This window comes from Solanum pennellii, chromosome 4 (assembly GCF_001406875.1).
Source record: "Solanum pennellii chromosome 4, SPENNV200".
NCBI classification, from domain to species: Eukaryota; Viridiplantae; Streptophyta; class Magnoliopsida; order Solanales; family Solanaceae; genus Solanum; species Solanum pennellii.
The window spans coordinates 57,359,343-57,379,330 of record NC_028640.1 but is presented as its reverse complement, the minus strand read 5'-3'; the positions used below and the strand labels follow the sequence as shown (position 1 = coordinate 57,379,330).

The following is a 19,988-nucleotide window of genomic DNA, read 5'->3' as shown; positions in this document are numbered from 1 at the left end:
AGTGTTTTGGAACGAGACCCCCTCGACGGCCCGTCGTGCCCATGACGGTCCGTCGTGGGTTCCGTCGACTCACACAGTTTTTCCAGAAATAAAATCTGCTGCTCAAAACGACTAAACAGGTCGTTACATTGACGTCCACCTCACTATTTGAATTCATAACACTATGCATTATCTATAGAGGAAAACAAAAGGCAAAGTGGGTTATGCAGCACTTAAAACGGACATGAGTACAGCTTATGATCCCGTTGAATGGGGTATTCTTCGAGCAATGATGATTAAGATGGGATTTTGTTTTGAGTCGATGATAAATATATGTTGATGGTAATGACAGTTATTTATAAATTTAGTCATGGTGTCAAGCAAATTCAGAAATATTTCTCCAAGAAGAGGCTTGAGGCAAGGGGATCCCACATACCTTATCTACTTTTGATAGTTGCGGAGGGTTTATCACCGTTGTTGAAGCGAATGTCTATTCAGAGCCGAATTCATGGTGTCAAAATTTGCACTTAAACAACATCTATTTCGCACCTATTATTTGTGGATGATGTATATTTTTTAAAGCAACAAAGGACGAGGCAGAAACTATTAGGCTATATGTTTGGAGATTTATCAAGCAGCCTCTCGTCAACGGGTAAATTTTCAAAAATTCAATTTTTTCAGTCATCATACAAAATGAAAGTGTGAGATAAGAGATTGTGGATATCCTTCATGTCAAGAAGGTGAATGATACTGGAATGTATCTTGGCTTGCCAACAGTATTAGGAAGAAACAAAAAATCAGTCTTTGGTTATATTCATGACAGGGTATTGCAAAGATAAATAGTTGGAAGTATACTAGTCTCTCGCGAGCAAGGCGAGAAGTATTGCTCAAAATAGTGGTTCAATCAATTCCAACTTATGTGATGAATATGTTCTTACTTCCCAGTAATATATGTGAACCTGTTGAGCGAGCCATGAATGGATTTTTGTGGAAATCGGTAACGAGGGAAAATTCAGGGATAATGTAGATGTCTTGGCAAAAAGGTTTTGTGCGACAGGAGGATAGGGGTTCGGGCTTTCGAGAGCTCCACCATTTTAATATTGTCGTGCTCGCAAAAACAGGGTGGAATATGTTAATCAGGCCTGAGGCTCTTGTGAGTAAGCTTTTTCAAGCTCAATATTATCATAAATCTGATTTCTACATGTGAAACTAGGCCCAAATCCTAGCTTTGTATGGCGAGGTTTATGTGCAGAGAAGCGTATTCTGAAACAAGGATATCTCCGACGTATTGGGAATGTAAAGACAACAAGAGTTTATGTTGATCCATGGATCCTAAAAGAGAATTTAAGTTACGTTGAAAGCTTTAGTTTTCTTGGAAGTGAGATTTTTCTTGTGGCATATCTAATGAGCAAAGTGTGGAAGGATGGGACTTGGATTTGTTACGTGCTTTCTTTAATAAAGTTGATATGGAGGTTGCTAAAAATATTCTATTGAATATTAGGCCCCGAAGAGATACTTGGATGTGGAAATAGGACAACAAAGGATTATACTCAGTGAAAAGTGGGTATCACCTCCTTTATAATCAAAATATAACACCCAACTCGCAGGACCAACAACTTTGGAATTCATCTAGAGTATATCATTGCCCTCTAAGGTGGTTAACTTCATCTGGAGAGCTTTGAGAAATATTTTACCTACATGTGAGAGCCTTTCCAAGAAAAAATGTGTAACTAGTTCAATTTTCCCTTTATGTTTGCAAGCGTGGGAAACTGTGAAACATTGCTTAGTAGATTGTCAATTTGCAAAACAATGTTGGATTCAATCAAATTTTGGTTGGCAGGATGTAGTAGGAGATTTTTTGGCGTGGTTTGAAGAGCAATGCAGAAAAAATAGTTGAGGAAGCAGTATGATTTTGTGGAGCTTATGGGAAGCCAGAAATAATTTATGTTGGAATAATGAACTAATTAAAGTGTGTCTACTTCCACTTTGTACCGTTCGAAGACGGAGCTGTAGGAATGCAGAAGTGCCAATTCGGGAGCCAAGAAACTGTTGTTGCTACAAAAATGATTGCTAAATGGGAGCGACCTCTACTTTACAATTAAATGTAACGTCGATGCCTCTTATGATATCAATATCGGTTTGACAGTGATAGGCATGCTACTACGTGATCACTTGGATCAATTTATTGCTGAGAAAACTTTATTTCTTGATCGAGTGGCTAGCCCGTTGTTGACCAAGATCATAGGAGTGCGTGAGGATCTTAGTTGGCTAACTGAATGGTTCAGTAGAAAGTCGTTGGTTGTGGTAACTGATAATCTACGTGTGAACCAAGCTTTGGAAGAAAACTTGGTGAATTACTCTTACTTTGATTCTTTAGTTTTTGATTGTAAAACTCTTATCAAAGAGTTGCTTTTTCTTTCTTTGTCGGTTACTAAGAAATCAGCTAATCAGGTTGTTCATTGTCTTGCTAGAGCATCTATTTTTATGTCTAGTTCGATGGAGTGGGATACTAACCCTCCATCTCTCATTATCAATGTACTCATTCGATTTGAATAATACATGATGAAAGAACCATTTCCAAAAAAAAACTTATTCTCTCAATAAGAAAGTTACATCTCATACCCCTCATTCATTAAGGCTTATATTTTCGCTTAATTGACACAAAATTAGTGTGTGTGTGTGTATATATATATATATTGGTATCATTAAGGTTTTTTGTTCAGAAATTACTCATTAGTCAATGAATTTGTTGGTTTCCCCACCTATGAGGTTAAGTGTAGGTGCTACTCAAGATATTTGTGTGAATTTTGTATAAAGCATTATATGTAGTATTATTATCAAGTTATGGCGTTAGAGTTTCAATTTCATGTAGTAGCATTTAATATCTCACTCTATAACATTTCATTAGTAATTATATTGTTAATTATAATTTATTAAAAAGAGTTGTTATTAAAAATTAAGTGGATAAAGTGATAATGAGTAATTAATTTTAATGATTAAGAATTCTGACAACATAAATTAAGTGTCTTTTGTCAGTGATAATTACTGCATTTATTCAATGTTGCACGCCTGAGAATTTGAAGAGTTTAACTTTTTATTGAGTTAAATTAAAGGTAGATAAATGATTAGCATTACAATTATTCTTCATTCCAAAATTTCTCTATTATTTTCAAATTTCTTTCAACATATAATTCATCTTTTCCCCCAAGAATATAAGATTATTTTCATAGCTGCATATTTCACTTCTGATGGATAACTTTGTGTCAATTTTAATTAAACATGGTGAAAGTGGAATTCTTCGGGTTAGTTTTTAGTTATGATTTGTTTCTTTTAATTATGAATTGTTGGTATTATTTAGATTTGTTGTTTTTTACATTTATAACAGTGTTAAATTTTTTTGTTAACTGTATTATCTGTAATACAGTTTGTAAATTTTTTTTGAAAGGAACAGTATGTTCTGTATAGCGTACATGAAGTCTGAAGTTTATTTTTTTAGTGAATAAAATGTATATGAAACATGTATCTTTTGTGTATGAATTTTTTTTAATAGTACAATATTTTGTATCTACTTAAATTATAATATATGTTATTTAAAATTTTGTTTTTAAAATGTATTGTGCATCTTTAATTGGAGTATTGTGTAAGTTAGTGAATGATATAATTAAATGTGTATGAATTATATGAACTGATTAGTGTGTAGCTAATTGAATCATATAGTAAATGCATATGAAGTGTGTATGAATTATATAGCAATTATACATTATATTTTACTAAAATATTATTTTAATATTGTGAAACAGGAAAATACGTCGATTTTCAGATGGAGGACATCATATATGATGCGTCTACTCTCTATATTGGTTTAGTTAATGCAATAATAACTCAACTTAATATAGAAGAAAATATAAATTCTATTGAGACAAAATATATTGTTAACGATATGTGTCCCCTTATTACTATTCATAATGATGTTGGGATAAAGGTTTTTCTAGATCTAAAAAAAGGTTAATTTGAATTTCTTTTCAAAATATCCTTTGTGCATCTCTTTGGTAGATCATGAGATGCATAATGAAGGTCATAGTGTTATTAATACTGATATAATAAATTGTGATGTTAGATTGACAAATAATAACGTTGATCTATACTCCAATAATTCTATTCGTCTAATCGAAATGAATTTAGAAGGAGAATAATGAAGGTATTGATGATATAATAAGTGACCATTCAAACCTATTTGTTGCTGAGGATCAAGTTTACAACAATAGGATAACACTGAAGGAGGTTATGAGGCATGTTGGACTTGTTGAAAAGTTCAGTTTTCATGTTGAGCGTTGTAATGCATCAAAGTAAGTTTACATTACTATTTTAAGTTTTTTTTTATTTTGAATTTTTTTGTTGTATGATATTTAATTTTACATTTTCTTGATTCTGAAACAGTTATCACCTGAAGTGTATTTCTGATACATGTTCTTAGATGATGAGGGCATCTAGTTTGAATAAATTAAATTTATTCAAAGTTAGAAAGTATAATGCTCAGCACACTTGTTCTGTTAGAGATTGAGTGTATGTAAGACGTCAGGGGATAATTGACATTGTAGCAGTCTTGATAATGGAGAAATATATTGATCCGTCTACAGTATACACTCCAAAGGATATATCTTTTGATATGTTGAAATTGCATAGCATTTCGTTGACGTACATACAGGCATGGAGCGCTAGAGAAAAAGCAATAATATTGATGCGCGGAGATCCAGCAGAGTCATATGCCAGAGTACCAGGTATTTTGCATATAAAGAATGAATTTAAAAGTTTTTTAAATGTCTAAATTAAAAATTACCATATAGTATGTTCTGATTTGTGTATTCTTTACGTATAAAATTTATATATTTTCTCAAAGCTTTTTATGTTGTTTAAATGAAATAAATGTCCATATAGTATGCTATCCAAATGAAATGAACTTTTTTGTTTCTTGTATACTTTATATTTGAAATTTGTATACTTCACTAGAAGTTTTTTTAATTTGTTTAAATGGAAAAAAGACAGTATATTATATTATATTAATGATCTGGAATATTCTGTTTCTTGTATTATTCATGTATGAAAATTGTATACTTTTTGTATGTATCCTTAAAATATAAATAAAATATGTATCCTTTTGGTAATAATTAATAGTTCGTTTTGTATCCATTAAATTTTAACTGTAGAAATTTCAGGTTATCTGTACATTTTGGAGCAAACATATCCAGGATCCGTATTGAAAATAGAAAGGAAAGAAGGTGATAAATTCTTATATGCATTTGTTGTTTTAGAAGCTTGTATTAGAGGTTGGGAGTATTGTAGGTCAATTGTAGTTGTTGATGGGGCGTGATTAAAATGTTCATATGGTGGTACAATCTTAACAGCAAGCACAATGGATTCGGGAGGTATTTTTTTATCCTATTTAATTTTCCGATTAAGTAATATAATAAATTATTTTATAAATTGTATTTGATTTGTGTGTTATTTTTAAAAAAAAATTGATCAGGTAATATACTTCCATTGGCGTATGCGATAGTGAATTATGAAAACGACGTTTCATGGTCTTGGTGTTTTGAACAGTTTAAGGAAGCGTATGGAGTTAGACAAAATATGTATTTTATGTCGGATAGAAATGAAAGCATATGAAAAGGGATTGCTACTGTATACCCCGAATTTGAATATTATGCATGCATATGACATCTGTCAGTAAATGTAGTGAAGAGTTTCAATAGAAATACTGAAGATTTAAAGATTTTGTTTTTTAAATTGGCAAAAGCTTATACAAAAAAACAGTTTGAGAAAATTATGGGAAGAATAAACCAGATAGATACGCGCATACGACCATACTTGTTTGATATTGGTTATAGCAAATGGTCAAGAGCTTACTCGAATTGTCCATGACTTCAAACATGGCCAAGTCATTGAATAATGTTAACAAGTTAGCAAGGAGGTTACCTGTAATTTCACTTCTTGAATTTATGAGGGTAACAATTTAGAGGTGGATTCACAAGCACAATGAGGAGGCTGATAAGACAATATATGATCTAACAAAAAATATGATCATTATCTACAGAAAAGTATTGTTTTGTCTTGCAATATGAGGGTATGTATTTTACTGTATTGAATAACAAATAATTGTAATTTACTTACCAATATTTAATTGATTGTATATTAACAATACCACATTTTAACTTTTAATTAGGTAATACCTTCAACAGTTGATCTACAGCTGTAGCTGAAGGAGCAAAGAAGTACATTGTAAAATTTAACACAAGGATGTGTAGTTGCGGGAGATTTCAACATTATGAGATACCATGTGTTCATGTAATTACAGTTCTAAAATACAGAAAATTGCATGAATCGGATTTCTGTTCTCCTTTTTATAGCCTGAAGAATTTCAGAGATGTTTATGTCATTCCTGTCGAGCCTATCCCATGCGAGAGTACATGGGATATACCAAGTTATGATTCAGAGCCTAAAATGTTGTCACCAGCTCCAAAGAGAACAGCGGATAGACCAAAACTTGAAAGATGGAAGGAGTTTGCTGACGTGAAATTCAAAAGGACGAAAATGACTTGCAATAGATGCTGTCAGGTTGGACACAGACACATGTTCAAATTATCCTGTGCAAAAACAATGATTTCATAATGTTAAATTTGTTGTTATGTTATTTTGAATGTTAGAAACACGTTTTGTTTTAGTGAGTGTAGTAGTTATCACTGACATTTATGGTATTCTTATAATGTTTGATACAGTTTTCATACAATTTTCATATATATATATATATATATATATATATATATATATATATCATTTGTTTCTGTTACATATGTCAAAGTACAATATGACATTCATAATTCATACAATATTTATACATAATAAATATAAATTGAACTATACTGCCAATCATATAATCTTCAAGTTGTATTCGTACAATGTTCATACAGTATTCATACAATGTTCATATATATCATTTATTTCTTTTGCATACATCAAAGTTCAATATGAAATTCATAATTTATACAATGTTTATACATAATAAATATACATTGAACTATACTGTCATTCAAATAATCTTCAGGTTGTATTTATAAAATGTTCATACAGTATTCATACAATGTTCATATATATCATATGTTTATTTTGCATATGTCAAAGTTCAATATGTTATTCATGATTCATACAATGTTTATACATTATAAATATAAATTGTATTGTCCTGTCATTCATAAAGTGTTCTATATGTTTTTTCATACAATGTTTATATATATATATATATATNATATATTAAAATAATACATTGAACTATACTGCCAATCATAAACTATTATGATACATGCATTTATTGTTCATATAAAGTTGTAATCTATTTCAAACAAAATTCATAATGGTAACATTGATACATTATATAAGCAAAATTGAAATTCATAACTTGTTATATTGTAAAAAACATTAAAAATAACATAAATTGTTATAATGTTAAAAACATTGAAAAAAACAGAAATTAATAATTATAAAAAATCATTAAGAAAAACAGAAATTGTTATATTGTTAAAATAATAAATTTTTAATAAGAATAAAAAAAACAGAAATTGTTATATTGTTAAAATAACAAATATTTAATAAGAATCCAAAACGTGCATTTAACTTTTTTCATTTCTTATTCCGTGTTCTTAGAATGGGATAATTGATAGTGTCCATAACTTGTTCTTTTTGCGTGCGAGGTCCACCATACTTGCTTGCAACTGTACCCGTAACTTCTTAGTCACTTATTGCTCCCTCTTCATTCTTTGCTTTTGCATAGTGCCAAAGTAAAGTTGCATACCTCTGACGATGGTATGTTGCATCTACTTCAATATCAGACAAATCAAAAATATCATTGCTGATATATTCATCAAAAAGAGAGGTGTACAGACCACAATTACTGTAACAAAAATTAAATTAGAAAAATTTTATATTAACTAAATATAAGAATTAGATATAATATAGATATTACATACTTGGAACTTTCTTCCTGTTGAGAAAAATCTATCTCATATTTGATTTCGAGAGGTTCTGATTGAGACTTGTTTTGACATTCAGGGATATTATTTGCATACAAATCAAGTCGTTTGTCATAAAATTTTGTAATTGCCAGAAACAATGGTATCTTTGTTGCAAGTTTATCAACAGCTTCTTTCACTAATTTGTTGTGAACAGCTCCTCCACTCATCGAATTATAAACATGTAGACATCTACGCTTGATAAGGAATACAACAAGAAACCAATGGCATCTCTTGGAAACATTGACAGGAATAATGACTTCAACAACTCTGTCCCAAGCAATGTTAGCAAGCAGCTTAAATCCTCTAATGCATTGATCAACATCGTGATCGAGGGCAATTGATCTCATGTTATAATTTGACAGTCTCCACTATTTCTCAATGTTATCAATCCACACCACAAACCAACAGTCAATAGTGTTGTACGAAACAGGTGTTTGAGAGTATTTTATCTTCTTTCGGAGATAATACATTATTGTATTAATATGCTGTTACAAATAAAAAAAATTAAACACATGCTTTTTTCAGATGTTTATATAGTAAATATTAGTAAATGCATTCAGTATATACACAATTCAACCGTATATACATTTTTCATATACATTTCATACAAACTTATTGTAAATTCAAATTTATGTCATTCATAATTCATACATTAATAATACATTAGTTGTCTTACCCCATCCTCCTAAGGTCTGCCCGGTTGAGTCATTATGTAGAAAAAAAAATTCTGCAATTTTGACAACGTTTAAGTCCATTTGAGGTTGAAAGGTATTTTTCACCTTTGTGTGTTGCTGATTTCCTGTGAATATTGCAATAAATATTGTATTAAATTTGATATTGTTAAAAAAATAAAATAATATGATTTGTATATATCCATACATGCCACACCTTTTCGAAACGTCTTTCATAAGCCATTTGTTGAACTGGTCAATCGTATCAGCTGGAACATCGAATCCATTGTGACTTGAGAATGGATGCTTTATTCTGAAAAAAATTGGAACTTTCTTTGAACTTCTTTCGGCTTTCGACAGTCAAATATAAGGAGAAGATTCATATTTGTCGGGATTTCTGTGTCTTGTTTGCACATCTGGTGTTGTGATAGCGTTTAAAATCAGATCAAGTGCAATAATTTGTGTCATGGTAAAATCAGGGTAATCATCCAAAGTAGGTGGTTTTGAAGTCGATGATCCAGGTAAGTCGGCATTCAAAAATTCAGCAGTTGACTTTTGACCTTCATCTGGAAAAGAAAAAACTCGTTAGCTAAAAACAAATTTGTAAAAAAAAGCGGTAAGTGTCATAAAATTGTATATAACATACCATCTTTGTTTGAAATGTGAACATATTCACCCATTAAATCGAAGGTTGTTCAGTCGAAAGTTTATCAGACCAACATTTGGAGTGACATAATCCTAAATTAAAAATCAGTTAAAAAGGTAAAAACAGATTCTTTATTATAAAGCTAATATATGAATTCATACAATAATTATACAATTTTTATACATAAATTAATACACATTGATACATACCCGTTGTTGTGCATCCGAAGTTGGTTGACCTCTTGATATTCTAATATGTTCAGACTGTGCAACATTTGGAGTGGCATCATCCTAAATTAAAACTCAGTTAAAACTGTAAAAACTATTTTTTTTTTAATAAAGCTAATATATAAACTCATACAACAATTATACAGTTTTCATACATAACTTTACACAGTTTGATACATACCCATTGTTGTGCATCCGATGTTGGTTAACCTATTTACAATCTAATCTCTTTGGACTGTGCAGCATTCGGAGTGGCATCATCCGAATTAATTTAAATAAAAAATAACTTAAAACTGTAAAAACATTATATTTACTATTAAAAATATTAGATTAATCATCCAATAAGTATACACTTTTCATACATACACATTACAAACTTTATTACATACCCGTTGTTGACCTCTTGACAATCTAATTTCTTCAATTTCAGCTTACTCGAATTATCAACGTAATTCTTTATTTCAACCATGTGCTTGTCAAGCTTTTATATGTATGAAGAATACAATATTAGCATAATAAAAATAAAACATATAATAATTATAGAATTAAATTTAAATGTGATTTTAACTAACATTAGCTTTGAGCTCTTTCAATTCCGCCTTAACCTGTTCATAACATAGTAGTAAGTTTAATATGTATAATTTAAAATCTTTAAAAAAATTTAATCGTAAATTTTCATTTGTACCTCTGCAATTTCAGCTTTTAACTCAACGTATTTTCCTTCAACTTCAACGCCCTGCTTTACCGATGTTCCTTCCTCTTCAGAATCTTGGTTAGCGGGAGACTGATTCAAAATGGTCTCATCCATGACATTTAACTCTTCTTCAGTAAAAATCATATTTCGAAATTTATGTTATATAAAATAAAAATATCAGAATGTGCAATTATTTATAATTAATAATTACATTCAATAAATATTTACCTGATTGTCATGTGTTCTGAAAATCGCTTTCTTCATATCATTCAAAAAAGATAACGTAATTTATTGTATTCAAGTTCAAGATACGCGGTGTGCGATCTGAAGCATGGAAAGCAATTGTGTTGTCATATGGATTACAACACTCATAAAACCATACATGCAATGCTATATGAAACTGGCTAAACTTGAATGATGAAGATTTTTTTTTAAATTTTTGACTGCACGCTTTAAGTGTTAAATTAAAACACTCATTTGCCCATGGAAATGTTGCATACTGGCCAGACTCTACAAAATCAAAATATAACTTGGGAATGGTTGCTTTTGAAGGGTCTGATGCAGTAAGGAATGACGAAATGAAAGTACAGAATTCTGATTTTTAAACGGTCATGTTCTTCCCAAAAGTTTTCCAATTTAAACTTGTTGTAAAAATTTGACTTTGGGACTTTGTCCATGTCTCTGAAATTTTCTGCAATCAATCTATTTGGAACAGATGGATCAGAAACAAATTCAGAAATTGAATCAGATTTTAGACCGGTTACAACGACAAACTCTTTTAAGCCAAAATGTAACTTTGTACCTACATTGATAATGAACATGTCATCCTTGCCATTTTCATATTCAAGAAGAAAAATATGGCGCAACAATTGACATTGAATTTTTATGTAATGTAAATCATGAAAATATCGAAATGGAGTTTCTTGTAAAAATTGTTGCAACTTATCTTGATCGAGGAAGGTCAACAAATCAGCAAATACATTCATGTTGATACATGAAGATAAATGTGTGAACCTTCTCTCCTATAAAATTTGTAAAAATGAATTATTACTTTTTATATACTATAAAACTATATATAAAAAATCATGCAACTATATACCACAAATTATTTCATACATTAATCATACAAAAACTTCATACAGTATTCAAACAAAAAAATACAATATTAATACCACAATGCATACAACTTTATATCAAAATTTCATACACAATTCATACATCTATACGCTATAGTTCATACACAATTCATACAACTAAATGCCACAGTTTAATTCTAATTTATACAACTATATGCCACAACTCATATACAATTCATATAATAATAAAATGCATATTCGATTTAAAAAAAATATCTGTGACTTCTGAAAAAATAAAATAATACTCAATTGATATATAAATCATACAAAATTCATGTAGTACACTATTGACAAATAATATAAAAAAATAAAAACACTAAAACAACACACTGTAAATTCAATTTTGAAATAAAATTTTTACTAACCTTATCAACTTTTTTTTGTTTTATTTTTTCTTGAATCTCTACATCTTTTTTTGAAGACTTCGTTGTTGAACGGTCAATTTCAACACCTTTTGATTTTTTTGATTTTGTATTTTTTTACTACATCAACAAAGTCAGAATTGGATTCTGATGATATTACAATTTCTTTTCCTTTTCTCTTCTTGCCTCTTTCCTTTGCCTCTTTGATTTTTTTCCCTTCGATTACTGAGTTTGAGATTGTGACAATATATCGAATGAAGGAGCATGAAAGTCGTCTTCCTCATCGACTAATCTTTTACTTTGTCTTGAAATTTCACTACCTTGCTTCGACATTGTCTATAAAATTAATGGGGAACAGATCTGAGATTTTAGTTTGTGTTTTAGAATGAACTGATATGAGAGATTTTGGGAAGATGCGAATTTGAGAAAGATGACAAAGTGGCTGCGTTTTTTGTTTGAAGTGATGATTGAGACACGATTTTCGGGGAATATGAAATAACTTCACGCGTGGGGAGAGGTTGAGTGTATTGGGGGAAGATAAAAGAGTATTTGTTGATATGTGGTGGGTAGTTATTGGGTAACCATATAATATGAAATTAATTAAAATCAAATCCCTAATTTTATAGATTTTATTTTTTAAAAGGTAACTACATAATATGAAGTTTAATTAATATTTAATAAATAATAATTTATTGTTTATATTAAAAACATTAAAAGTTAATCGATTAATATTTAATAATTTATTATTTATATAAAAACTTTAAAAGGTAATTGATTAAGCAGTAATAATTTAAAAGGTTTTGTTGATAAAAGGTAAGTGAATAAATGAAACTAATTATTTAAACATAATAATTATTAATTAAATAATAACATAAATTTTTTTATTAACATATTATTAGTTAATATGCTATAACTTGATAATAATATGCTATAAATAGTTTATTTTTAAATATTTTTTAATTAATATATTATTAATTGATGTGCTATAAGATGATAATAATATGCTATAAGTAGTTTATTTTAAAGTGTATGATTACAACTTGATATTTATACTCTTAAATGTGTGTGGAATATTAATTTTACAAGAATTTTTAGTCTCATATCTGATTTATATGAAATTTGATCTTAAGAAAGTTACTTGTTGGTGTTTAAGAATATTGCCAAAAGCATGTTATTCTACCAGACATACAATTTTTGTTATCATTTTTACTATAAACAAGTCGAATGACAATAAAATCATGAACAAAGAAGTCAAGAAAGTTTTTGGTTGAGCTTATGGATTTAATATATTAAAGACATATGCTATGATAACAAAGAAAGTATTGCCAATATCAATTGTTTTGGAAAGATGGTAGGTAAAATCTACAAGAATCAAATGATGTCTTAAGGAAGGGTGTAAAACACATAGTATTTTCCCCCTTGGTTGATATTTTATCCAACTATATTTTTTTTACAAGATTTAATGAGACAGCTAGCAATGAGTCAGCTCTCTTATCTCTACATTTCTTCTTTATATTATTACTGATTATCTTCTTATTTTATTACAATTTTTACATAAACCAAAAATCCATATTAAAATTGATACTATTTGATTAAGGATAGTTTTGTGAAAATAATTCTTACTTTTTAGGGGTAAGTCACTACAACAAAAATGATCATTAGCGGCAATTAGTTCTTAATTATCACTAAATATGTATTTTTAGCGGCAATTGTCACTCTTTGTATATGTCCTTAAAGTCTTTAGCAAAATTGGTTCTAATAACACTTAACTAATGCCGTTAAAGATTTTAGCACACTTTATTAATGTCAATATTTAATACTGCTAAAAGTTGTTTTTGTTGTAGTGAATGATTCTTTAAAGGGTTGTCTAAGCCCACATTAAAAACTCGATCGGTATCCAAAAAATGTAAAATAATAATCAATTTTTCACTCGGTGTTAAAGTTCACATTGAATTTTCGACTTAATCCAAATTTCGCATTACAGGACCCATTCGGAGAGATTTTATAAATAACTAAGATTGAAACCCAAATTAATTAATAATGAACCAATCCCACCACTGTATCACAACTCATAATAATATCTTGGTCAAATAGCTTTCGGAACTGGGGTCATATGATTGAAATGAATGAATGAAGCAAGTGGGCGTGGACTTTAAAGACTACTTTGACATTGACATGTTTGTGGGTACATGCTAAGATATTTAGGAGTGGTTGGGTATAAATTTTATTCTAATCCTATCTTGCTTAACAGACGTGTTTGGTTTAATATAGAGGACATGTTATACATCACACCCCTCTAATCTTACCAGACGTGTTTGGTTTAATATTGAAAGTATTTTCTCTTCTTATTCAATGACTTTGATATGGGCAATTCTAGTGGTTGGTCTATCTGTATATGCCTTGTATGAGCTGCTAAACATTCACAAGAGAAAAAGGTATCCTCCAGGTCCAACAGGGCTTCCCATTTTAGGACATCTTCATTTGTTAGGCAAAAATCCACACAAAGATTTACAAAATCTAGCCAAAAAACATGGTCCTATTATGTATATGAGACTAGGGCTAGTACCTACAATCATTGCCTCATCTGCTGATGCAGCCGAGAAGGTCCTCAAGACATTTGATCACATCTTTGCTAGTAGGCCTCATCATGAGGCATCTCAACATTTGGCTTATGGACAAAAGAATTTGGTTTTTGCAAAGTATGATGTGTATTGGCGCAACATAAGAAAATTGTGCACAGTGCACCTTTTGAGCAATCAAAAGATCCATTCATTTCAATCCATGAGAAAACTAGAGGTTGAACTTCTTATTGAGTCGCTTAAAAAGGAAGCTCGTGATCGCGTAGCTATTGATCTTAGTGCAAAGGTTACGTCCTTGAATGCTGACTTGACTTGCTTAATGGTGTTTGGAAAGAAGTACATGGATGAGGACTTGGACAAGAGGGGATTCAAAGCTATTGTTCAAGATGTTGTGCATTTAGCAGGTATGCCAAATCTTGGTGATTTTTTCCCCTTCCTTGGTGCTATTGATCTCCAGGGTATCACTCGCAAGCTCAAGGATCTTTCAAAGGTGTTTGATGAATTCCTTGAGAAGATTATTGATGAACACGTTTACGCTCATGAACATAAGCAAAACAAGGACTTTGTGGACACCATGATGGACATAATGCAATCTGGAGATGCAAAATTTCAGTTTGACCGTCATCACATAAAAGCTATCCTTTTTGTATGTACTTTCATCTCATTCTTATATACACCACAAGCCTTGAGAATGAAATGGTTTATATTAATTGATTCCCCTGTTTCCTATTTACTTTACAGGACATGCTTATAGCTGCAATGGACACTACAGCATCATCAACAGAATGGATACTCACCGAACTTCTTAGGCACCCCCAAGTGATGAAGAAACTCCAAAAGGAGTTGCAAGAAGTGGTAGGCCTCAATAGAATGGTGGAAGAATCCGACCTGGAGAATTTAAAGTACTTAGACATGGTTGTAAAAGAGGGCCTGAGGCTGCATCCTGTAGCGCCACTATTTTATCACGAGTCCATAGAAGATTGTGTAGTCGATGGTTTCCACATACAAAAGGGAACCAGAATCATAATAAATTGTTACGCGATTCATATGGATCCAAATGTTTGGCCTGATCCTGAGAAGTTTTTGCCTGAGAGATTTGTTGGGAGCAGTGTAGATTTTCGTGGACGTGACTTCCAACTTGTACCATTTGGCTCTGGGAGAAGAAGCTGCCCTGGAATGCAGTTGGCAGTTATGGTCGTCCGCCTTGTGGTGGCACAATTGGTTCATTGCTTTGAGTGGGAGCTTCCAAATGGTATTGAGTCTTGTGATTTAGATATTGATGAGAAGTTTGGGATAGTAACATGTAGACAAAAACCTTTGCTGGCTATTCCTGCTTATAGGCTAAAGAAATGATGCAGATACAATGCATATAGTAAAAGATCAACTAGTATTTCTCAACTTTACATTTTGTTACAATCAACATTGGAAGTTTGTAGTATATGATTTTGTGATTGTTGTGTGCTAATCTACAATTTACCTCATTGATCTCTTCTTTCTTGTTTCCGTTTGAATATGTTTTAACTAGTTATAAGAGAAGCGATAAAAGATCTAAACTGAGAACTGTAACAGTTAAGACCTAATTTTCCTAAATCGGATGACACCTAATTAGTTCTGCATCAAGTGAATTATAACCCAATAAGTGATAAATGGCATAAAGAAAATGTCAATAATATAGTGACATTGTTTTAACAACCTCAAACTAAGATCCAGTATCACTAGTTATGTGCAAGTATAGATAAGAATACATCTTTCTTCATTAGTCCTGCTCCAATTTGTACATCTCAATGAGTTTGCCCAATTCATCTTGTCTATCTCATTCCTAACATGATTTTCTCCATACATAAAGCTCGAATTCAAGACCTCTGATTAAGGACGAAGCACTTTATCAGTGCACCATAAGCTATTGGTTTTTTTTTTTTGCTACTTGTAGAAGATGATTTTCCAAATTTGTGAATGTGAGACATTTGACAGATGTGGTTTGGTAGTTGGATAAAAAATAAATTATTTTAAGTATTAATTTTTGTATAATTTATATGATACTTGATAAATAAATATAAAATAATCTAATTATGTAAGAATTAATATAGTATTTGGTTGACAAATTCAAAAACTCATATAACTAATACATGTATAAGTTATGAGGTATCTAATATTATTTTACACATAATAAAATGTGAACAACTAGTACTCATATTTATATAACTTAATAAATAAATAATAAATCTGTACGTGACTACTACTCTTACCTAGGTTAACGTTCGGATAGGATTTCTCATTCTTTTTCCGTCACGCATGATATAGACGTTTACGCAGTAGGATATATTTAAATCGAAAATGATGTATTGCATTGCATCCACCGATACTAGTGTTGGTGCCTCGCAACATACCTTTTTTTTTAATAAAGAAAATCGTTTTTAATAAATTTATCTTTCAACAAAATGAAATAATATATTAAAATGAGTATTTTACTATTTGTTAAGAATTAGTTTAAAACAAAATCAGTGTTTCAATAAATTTAATAAAATTGTGAAAATGAGAGTCTTATTATTTTTTAAGAAATTAGTTTTAAAAAAAGTTGTTTCAGTAAAATTTAATAAAGTAATTAAATTGGGCGTCTTATTATTTTGTTTACAAAATTGTATTTCAACAAAATCTGATGAAAAAAATATTTAAATTGATTGGGTGACTTCTAAATGAAATATTCAGTAGCTGAGTGATTTTTTTGAAAGAAATGTTAGTTGAGTGACTTTCTATATATAAAAAAGAACACAGTTAAATGATTTTGAGGTTATAAATGAAAATTAAGTAACTTTGAGATAATAAGTGAGTTAAGTGATTTTCCATGAAAAGGGATATTAGTTGAGCGATCGTATGAGATATTAACTCTTTAATGACATTTTCAATGAAATTAGATATTTATGAGCAATCATATATGTGTAACTTTCACCTAAAGCAAACATAAAAATCAGATTTATAAGTTATAATTATAGTTTGCATAATTGCGGTCCATAACAAATTTTATGTTTGCTATGGAGCTTTCGATTTGTATTATTCGCTACAAACATCCAGTTTTATAAAAATTATTTAGTTTTGTATAAATTCATTTATATATTGTAATTTGTATAATAAGATCTGTATTTATATAATTATAAGTGTATAACACGAAAATATATGTCTTTGTATTTGTATATACACTTTTCTCTCATTTTATACAAACAGAAATACAAACATATTTTATACCGAATTGTATAAAATGACTAATTGTATATCAAAAATGCTAATTATATACCGAATCAGATGACAAAAAAAGAGATATTTGCTACCGATTACAATTAAAATAAACTATAGTTATACATTTAATTTGAATTAATTGTGTGCTATTTCATACAATTCTCCCATCATATTTTACTCATAGGGCTGCCAGGCATGCACCATAATAGTACGAACGCTAAAATATATCAGTGACCTAAAATTAAATTTGATTAAAATTTCAAAAATTATTTTATTTTTAATGAAATTTATCATAGTTAATTTTTTGAGGCATAATATTTTAAATTTGTTAAATTTCTAATAATCTTTTATATGCATCTAAAAAATATATTCTCGAAAAATAATACTCAATATACTTTTTAAGAAAAATACCAACAATTTACTATCAATTTTTTTTATGACATGTGGCATAGATTAGATTAAATACGTAAGATTTTATTAATTAAAATATATCTTTAATTATGGTTTAGATAATATATATATTATTATATTAATTAAAAATAGTCATAACTTCTCCCTTTTTCACCTTATTCCCCCCTAGATAAGGTCACTTGCGAAATTTTTTAAAAGCTCTGTGAAGTATGCATATGCTCTTGGATGATTACTAATTCGAAGTTCTTGAATTGTATGCTTTACTTTTTACCATGGCTAAACTAATATGTTTGTTATCTTGGTTTAGGCCTAATGGAACAAAGAATTCCAACTTGAGGTTGATGTCCAGCTATGATGCTTTGGATGTGACGTACAAAATTAGAATCACCTAAAATGACATTAAATAGTTTGTGTTTTGCGTATGAGAATTTAGAACTTTTAAATTGGAGTACTCAAATGTTATTTAATTTTGATAATTGAGTCACAAAATAATATATATATATANTTCTCTTTTGTATATTATGTATCTAACCTGATGATAATATAATTTTCTCAAAATGAGTGAAATGATCTTGTCACATACCCCGTCCCCCCCTTCCTTTCCACGACAGTGGAAATAACTATTATTGTCCTTATAACAATGCTAAATTAATGGGTGCAATCGGAGGATGACGAAGAAGGTGGGAGGAGGAAGAAGAATGGTTTGAAATTAATAGGTGGGAAGCATAAAAATGAAGAATCATACCATCACAAAACTTGAATTAGTTGTTGTCAATCTGTGTTTGAAAAACAGAATTAGTGATTCAAACAAAATTTTGTAGAAACACGAAGTAATTAAAGTTTATTGAACCAGTAAGAAAGATGAACATAAATTAATTCAGAAAAACTAAAATCTGTAAACGTACCAGAATCTGGAAACTTAGAACAGAAGAAGATCAAGCCCACTGATTGCACATTGTCCCCTTAAGGAAATTATTCCCCTTTAGTATTCCAGGATTGATTTGGAATATGTCCTCCCAGGATAGAAGGATCTCAATCACCAGCGTATTGATACCCAAAAATCTGCTGCCAGCTAACCACTCAACAGCAGTAAAGTACACGAAGAAACTTTTGTGTAGAAAAAGAAGAAGAAATCAGAAAAATTCTAAAAAAATGAATGGTATTATAGGCAAGACGAACAAGTTCCAAAAGGTTGCAACACTTTCAGAATTCACACGATCATTAATGAAAGTTTGCAACCTTTCAAACGACTATTCCTGAAAGTTGCAACCTTTCAGAACAATTATTTTCAAATGGTGGGAAATTTAGATAAAACCGGAAAAGATTTTAATAAAATGGGTCGCAAACCGAGTCGGATCGGGTTAATCAACTAAAAAATTGAAACGTTTTGGTTAATCTCAACTAAATAATTGAAAATATTCTGTTATCAACTAACTAATTGAAAATGTTTTGGCCATTTAATTTAATTTAATTAATTACATAAATAATTAAAACAAATTTTGTTAAAAAAATAATCTCTCGATCGATCATTTTTCAAAGCCAAAGCCAAAGTCGTAGCTGTAGTCGTAACCATAGCCGAACCAAGCGAGCGATGACGACGGCGGCGCAAGGGGGGTCCCTTTTTCCAACCCTTTTAACAATTAATAGGAGTGTTTCTATATTTAAACTCTCCTATTTTTCATTCCACCACCGATGAGGGACAAATGCCTTTTCATTTAAGCATAAGAGGACTTTTCAAGTTCCCAACTCTTCAAGTTTCCAACTTTTCAAGTTTCTCTCTTTTTATCTTCCTTCCATTTCTCATTAATTCTTGCTACATACCCAACAATTCCCCACATTAATGGGGAATGGTTATAACATAGGGATGCACGGACAAATGTGTACTTCACAGGCAAGGATTAATTGCATCTGGATAAGTAGGTTTTCCCTTGGACTTTCTGTAGTGAACATATGTTGGATATACTCGGTCAATCGGTAGATGTGATATCT

General features: G+C 30.2%; 1 protein-coding gene, 1 long non-coding RNA gene and 1 pseudogene across 3 annotated transcripts; 2 read left to right on the top strand and 1 right to left on the bottom strand.

Moving 5' to 3' along the window:
* The first annotated feature begins 1,728 nt into the window (after positions 1–1,728).
* LOC114076897 lies at positions 1,729–2,535 on the top strand (annotated as a pseudogene).
* A 6,050-nt stretch (positions 2,536–8,585) lies between these two features.
* LOC114076987 lies at positions 8,586–11,293 on the bottom strand. Of its 2 annotated transcripts, none has more exons than XR_003578079.1 (8): positions 10,509–11,293; positions 10,272–10,408; positions 10,159–10,191; positions 9,976–10,067; positions 9,569–9,649; positions 9,360–9,451; positions 8,931–9,279; positions 8,586–8,841 (listed from the first exon to the last, which is right to left on the bottom strand). It is a non-coding gene; the product is annotated as an uncharacterized LOC114076987 (long non-coding RNA). The 2 variants fall into 2 exon arrangements; XR_003578080.1 differs by having other exon boundaries at positions 10,272–10,405.
* Positions 11,294–14,005: 2,712 nt separating this feature from the next.
* LOC107015595 (cytochrome P450 CYP736A12-like) lies at positions 14,006–15,848 on the top strand. The gene is made up of 2 exons (XM_015215912.2): positions 14,006–15,003; positions 15,099–15,848. The coding sequence occupies exons 1-2, from the start codon at positions 14,131–14,133 to the stop codon at positions 15,708–15,710; spliced, it is 1,485 nt and encodes a 494-aa protein (XP_015071398.1). The 5' UTR covers positions 14,006–14,130; the 3' UTR covers positions 15,711–15,848.
* The last annotated feature ends 4,140 nt before the right edge of the window (positions 15,849–19,988 follow it).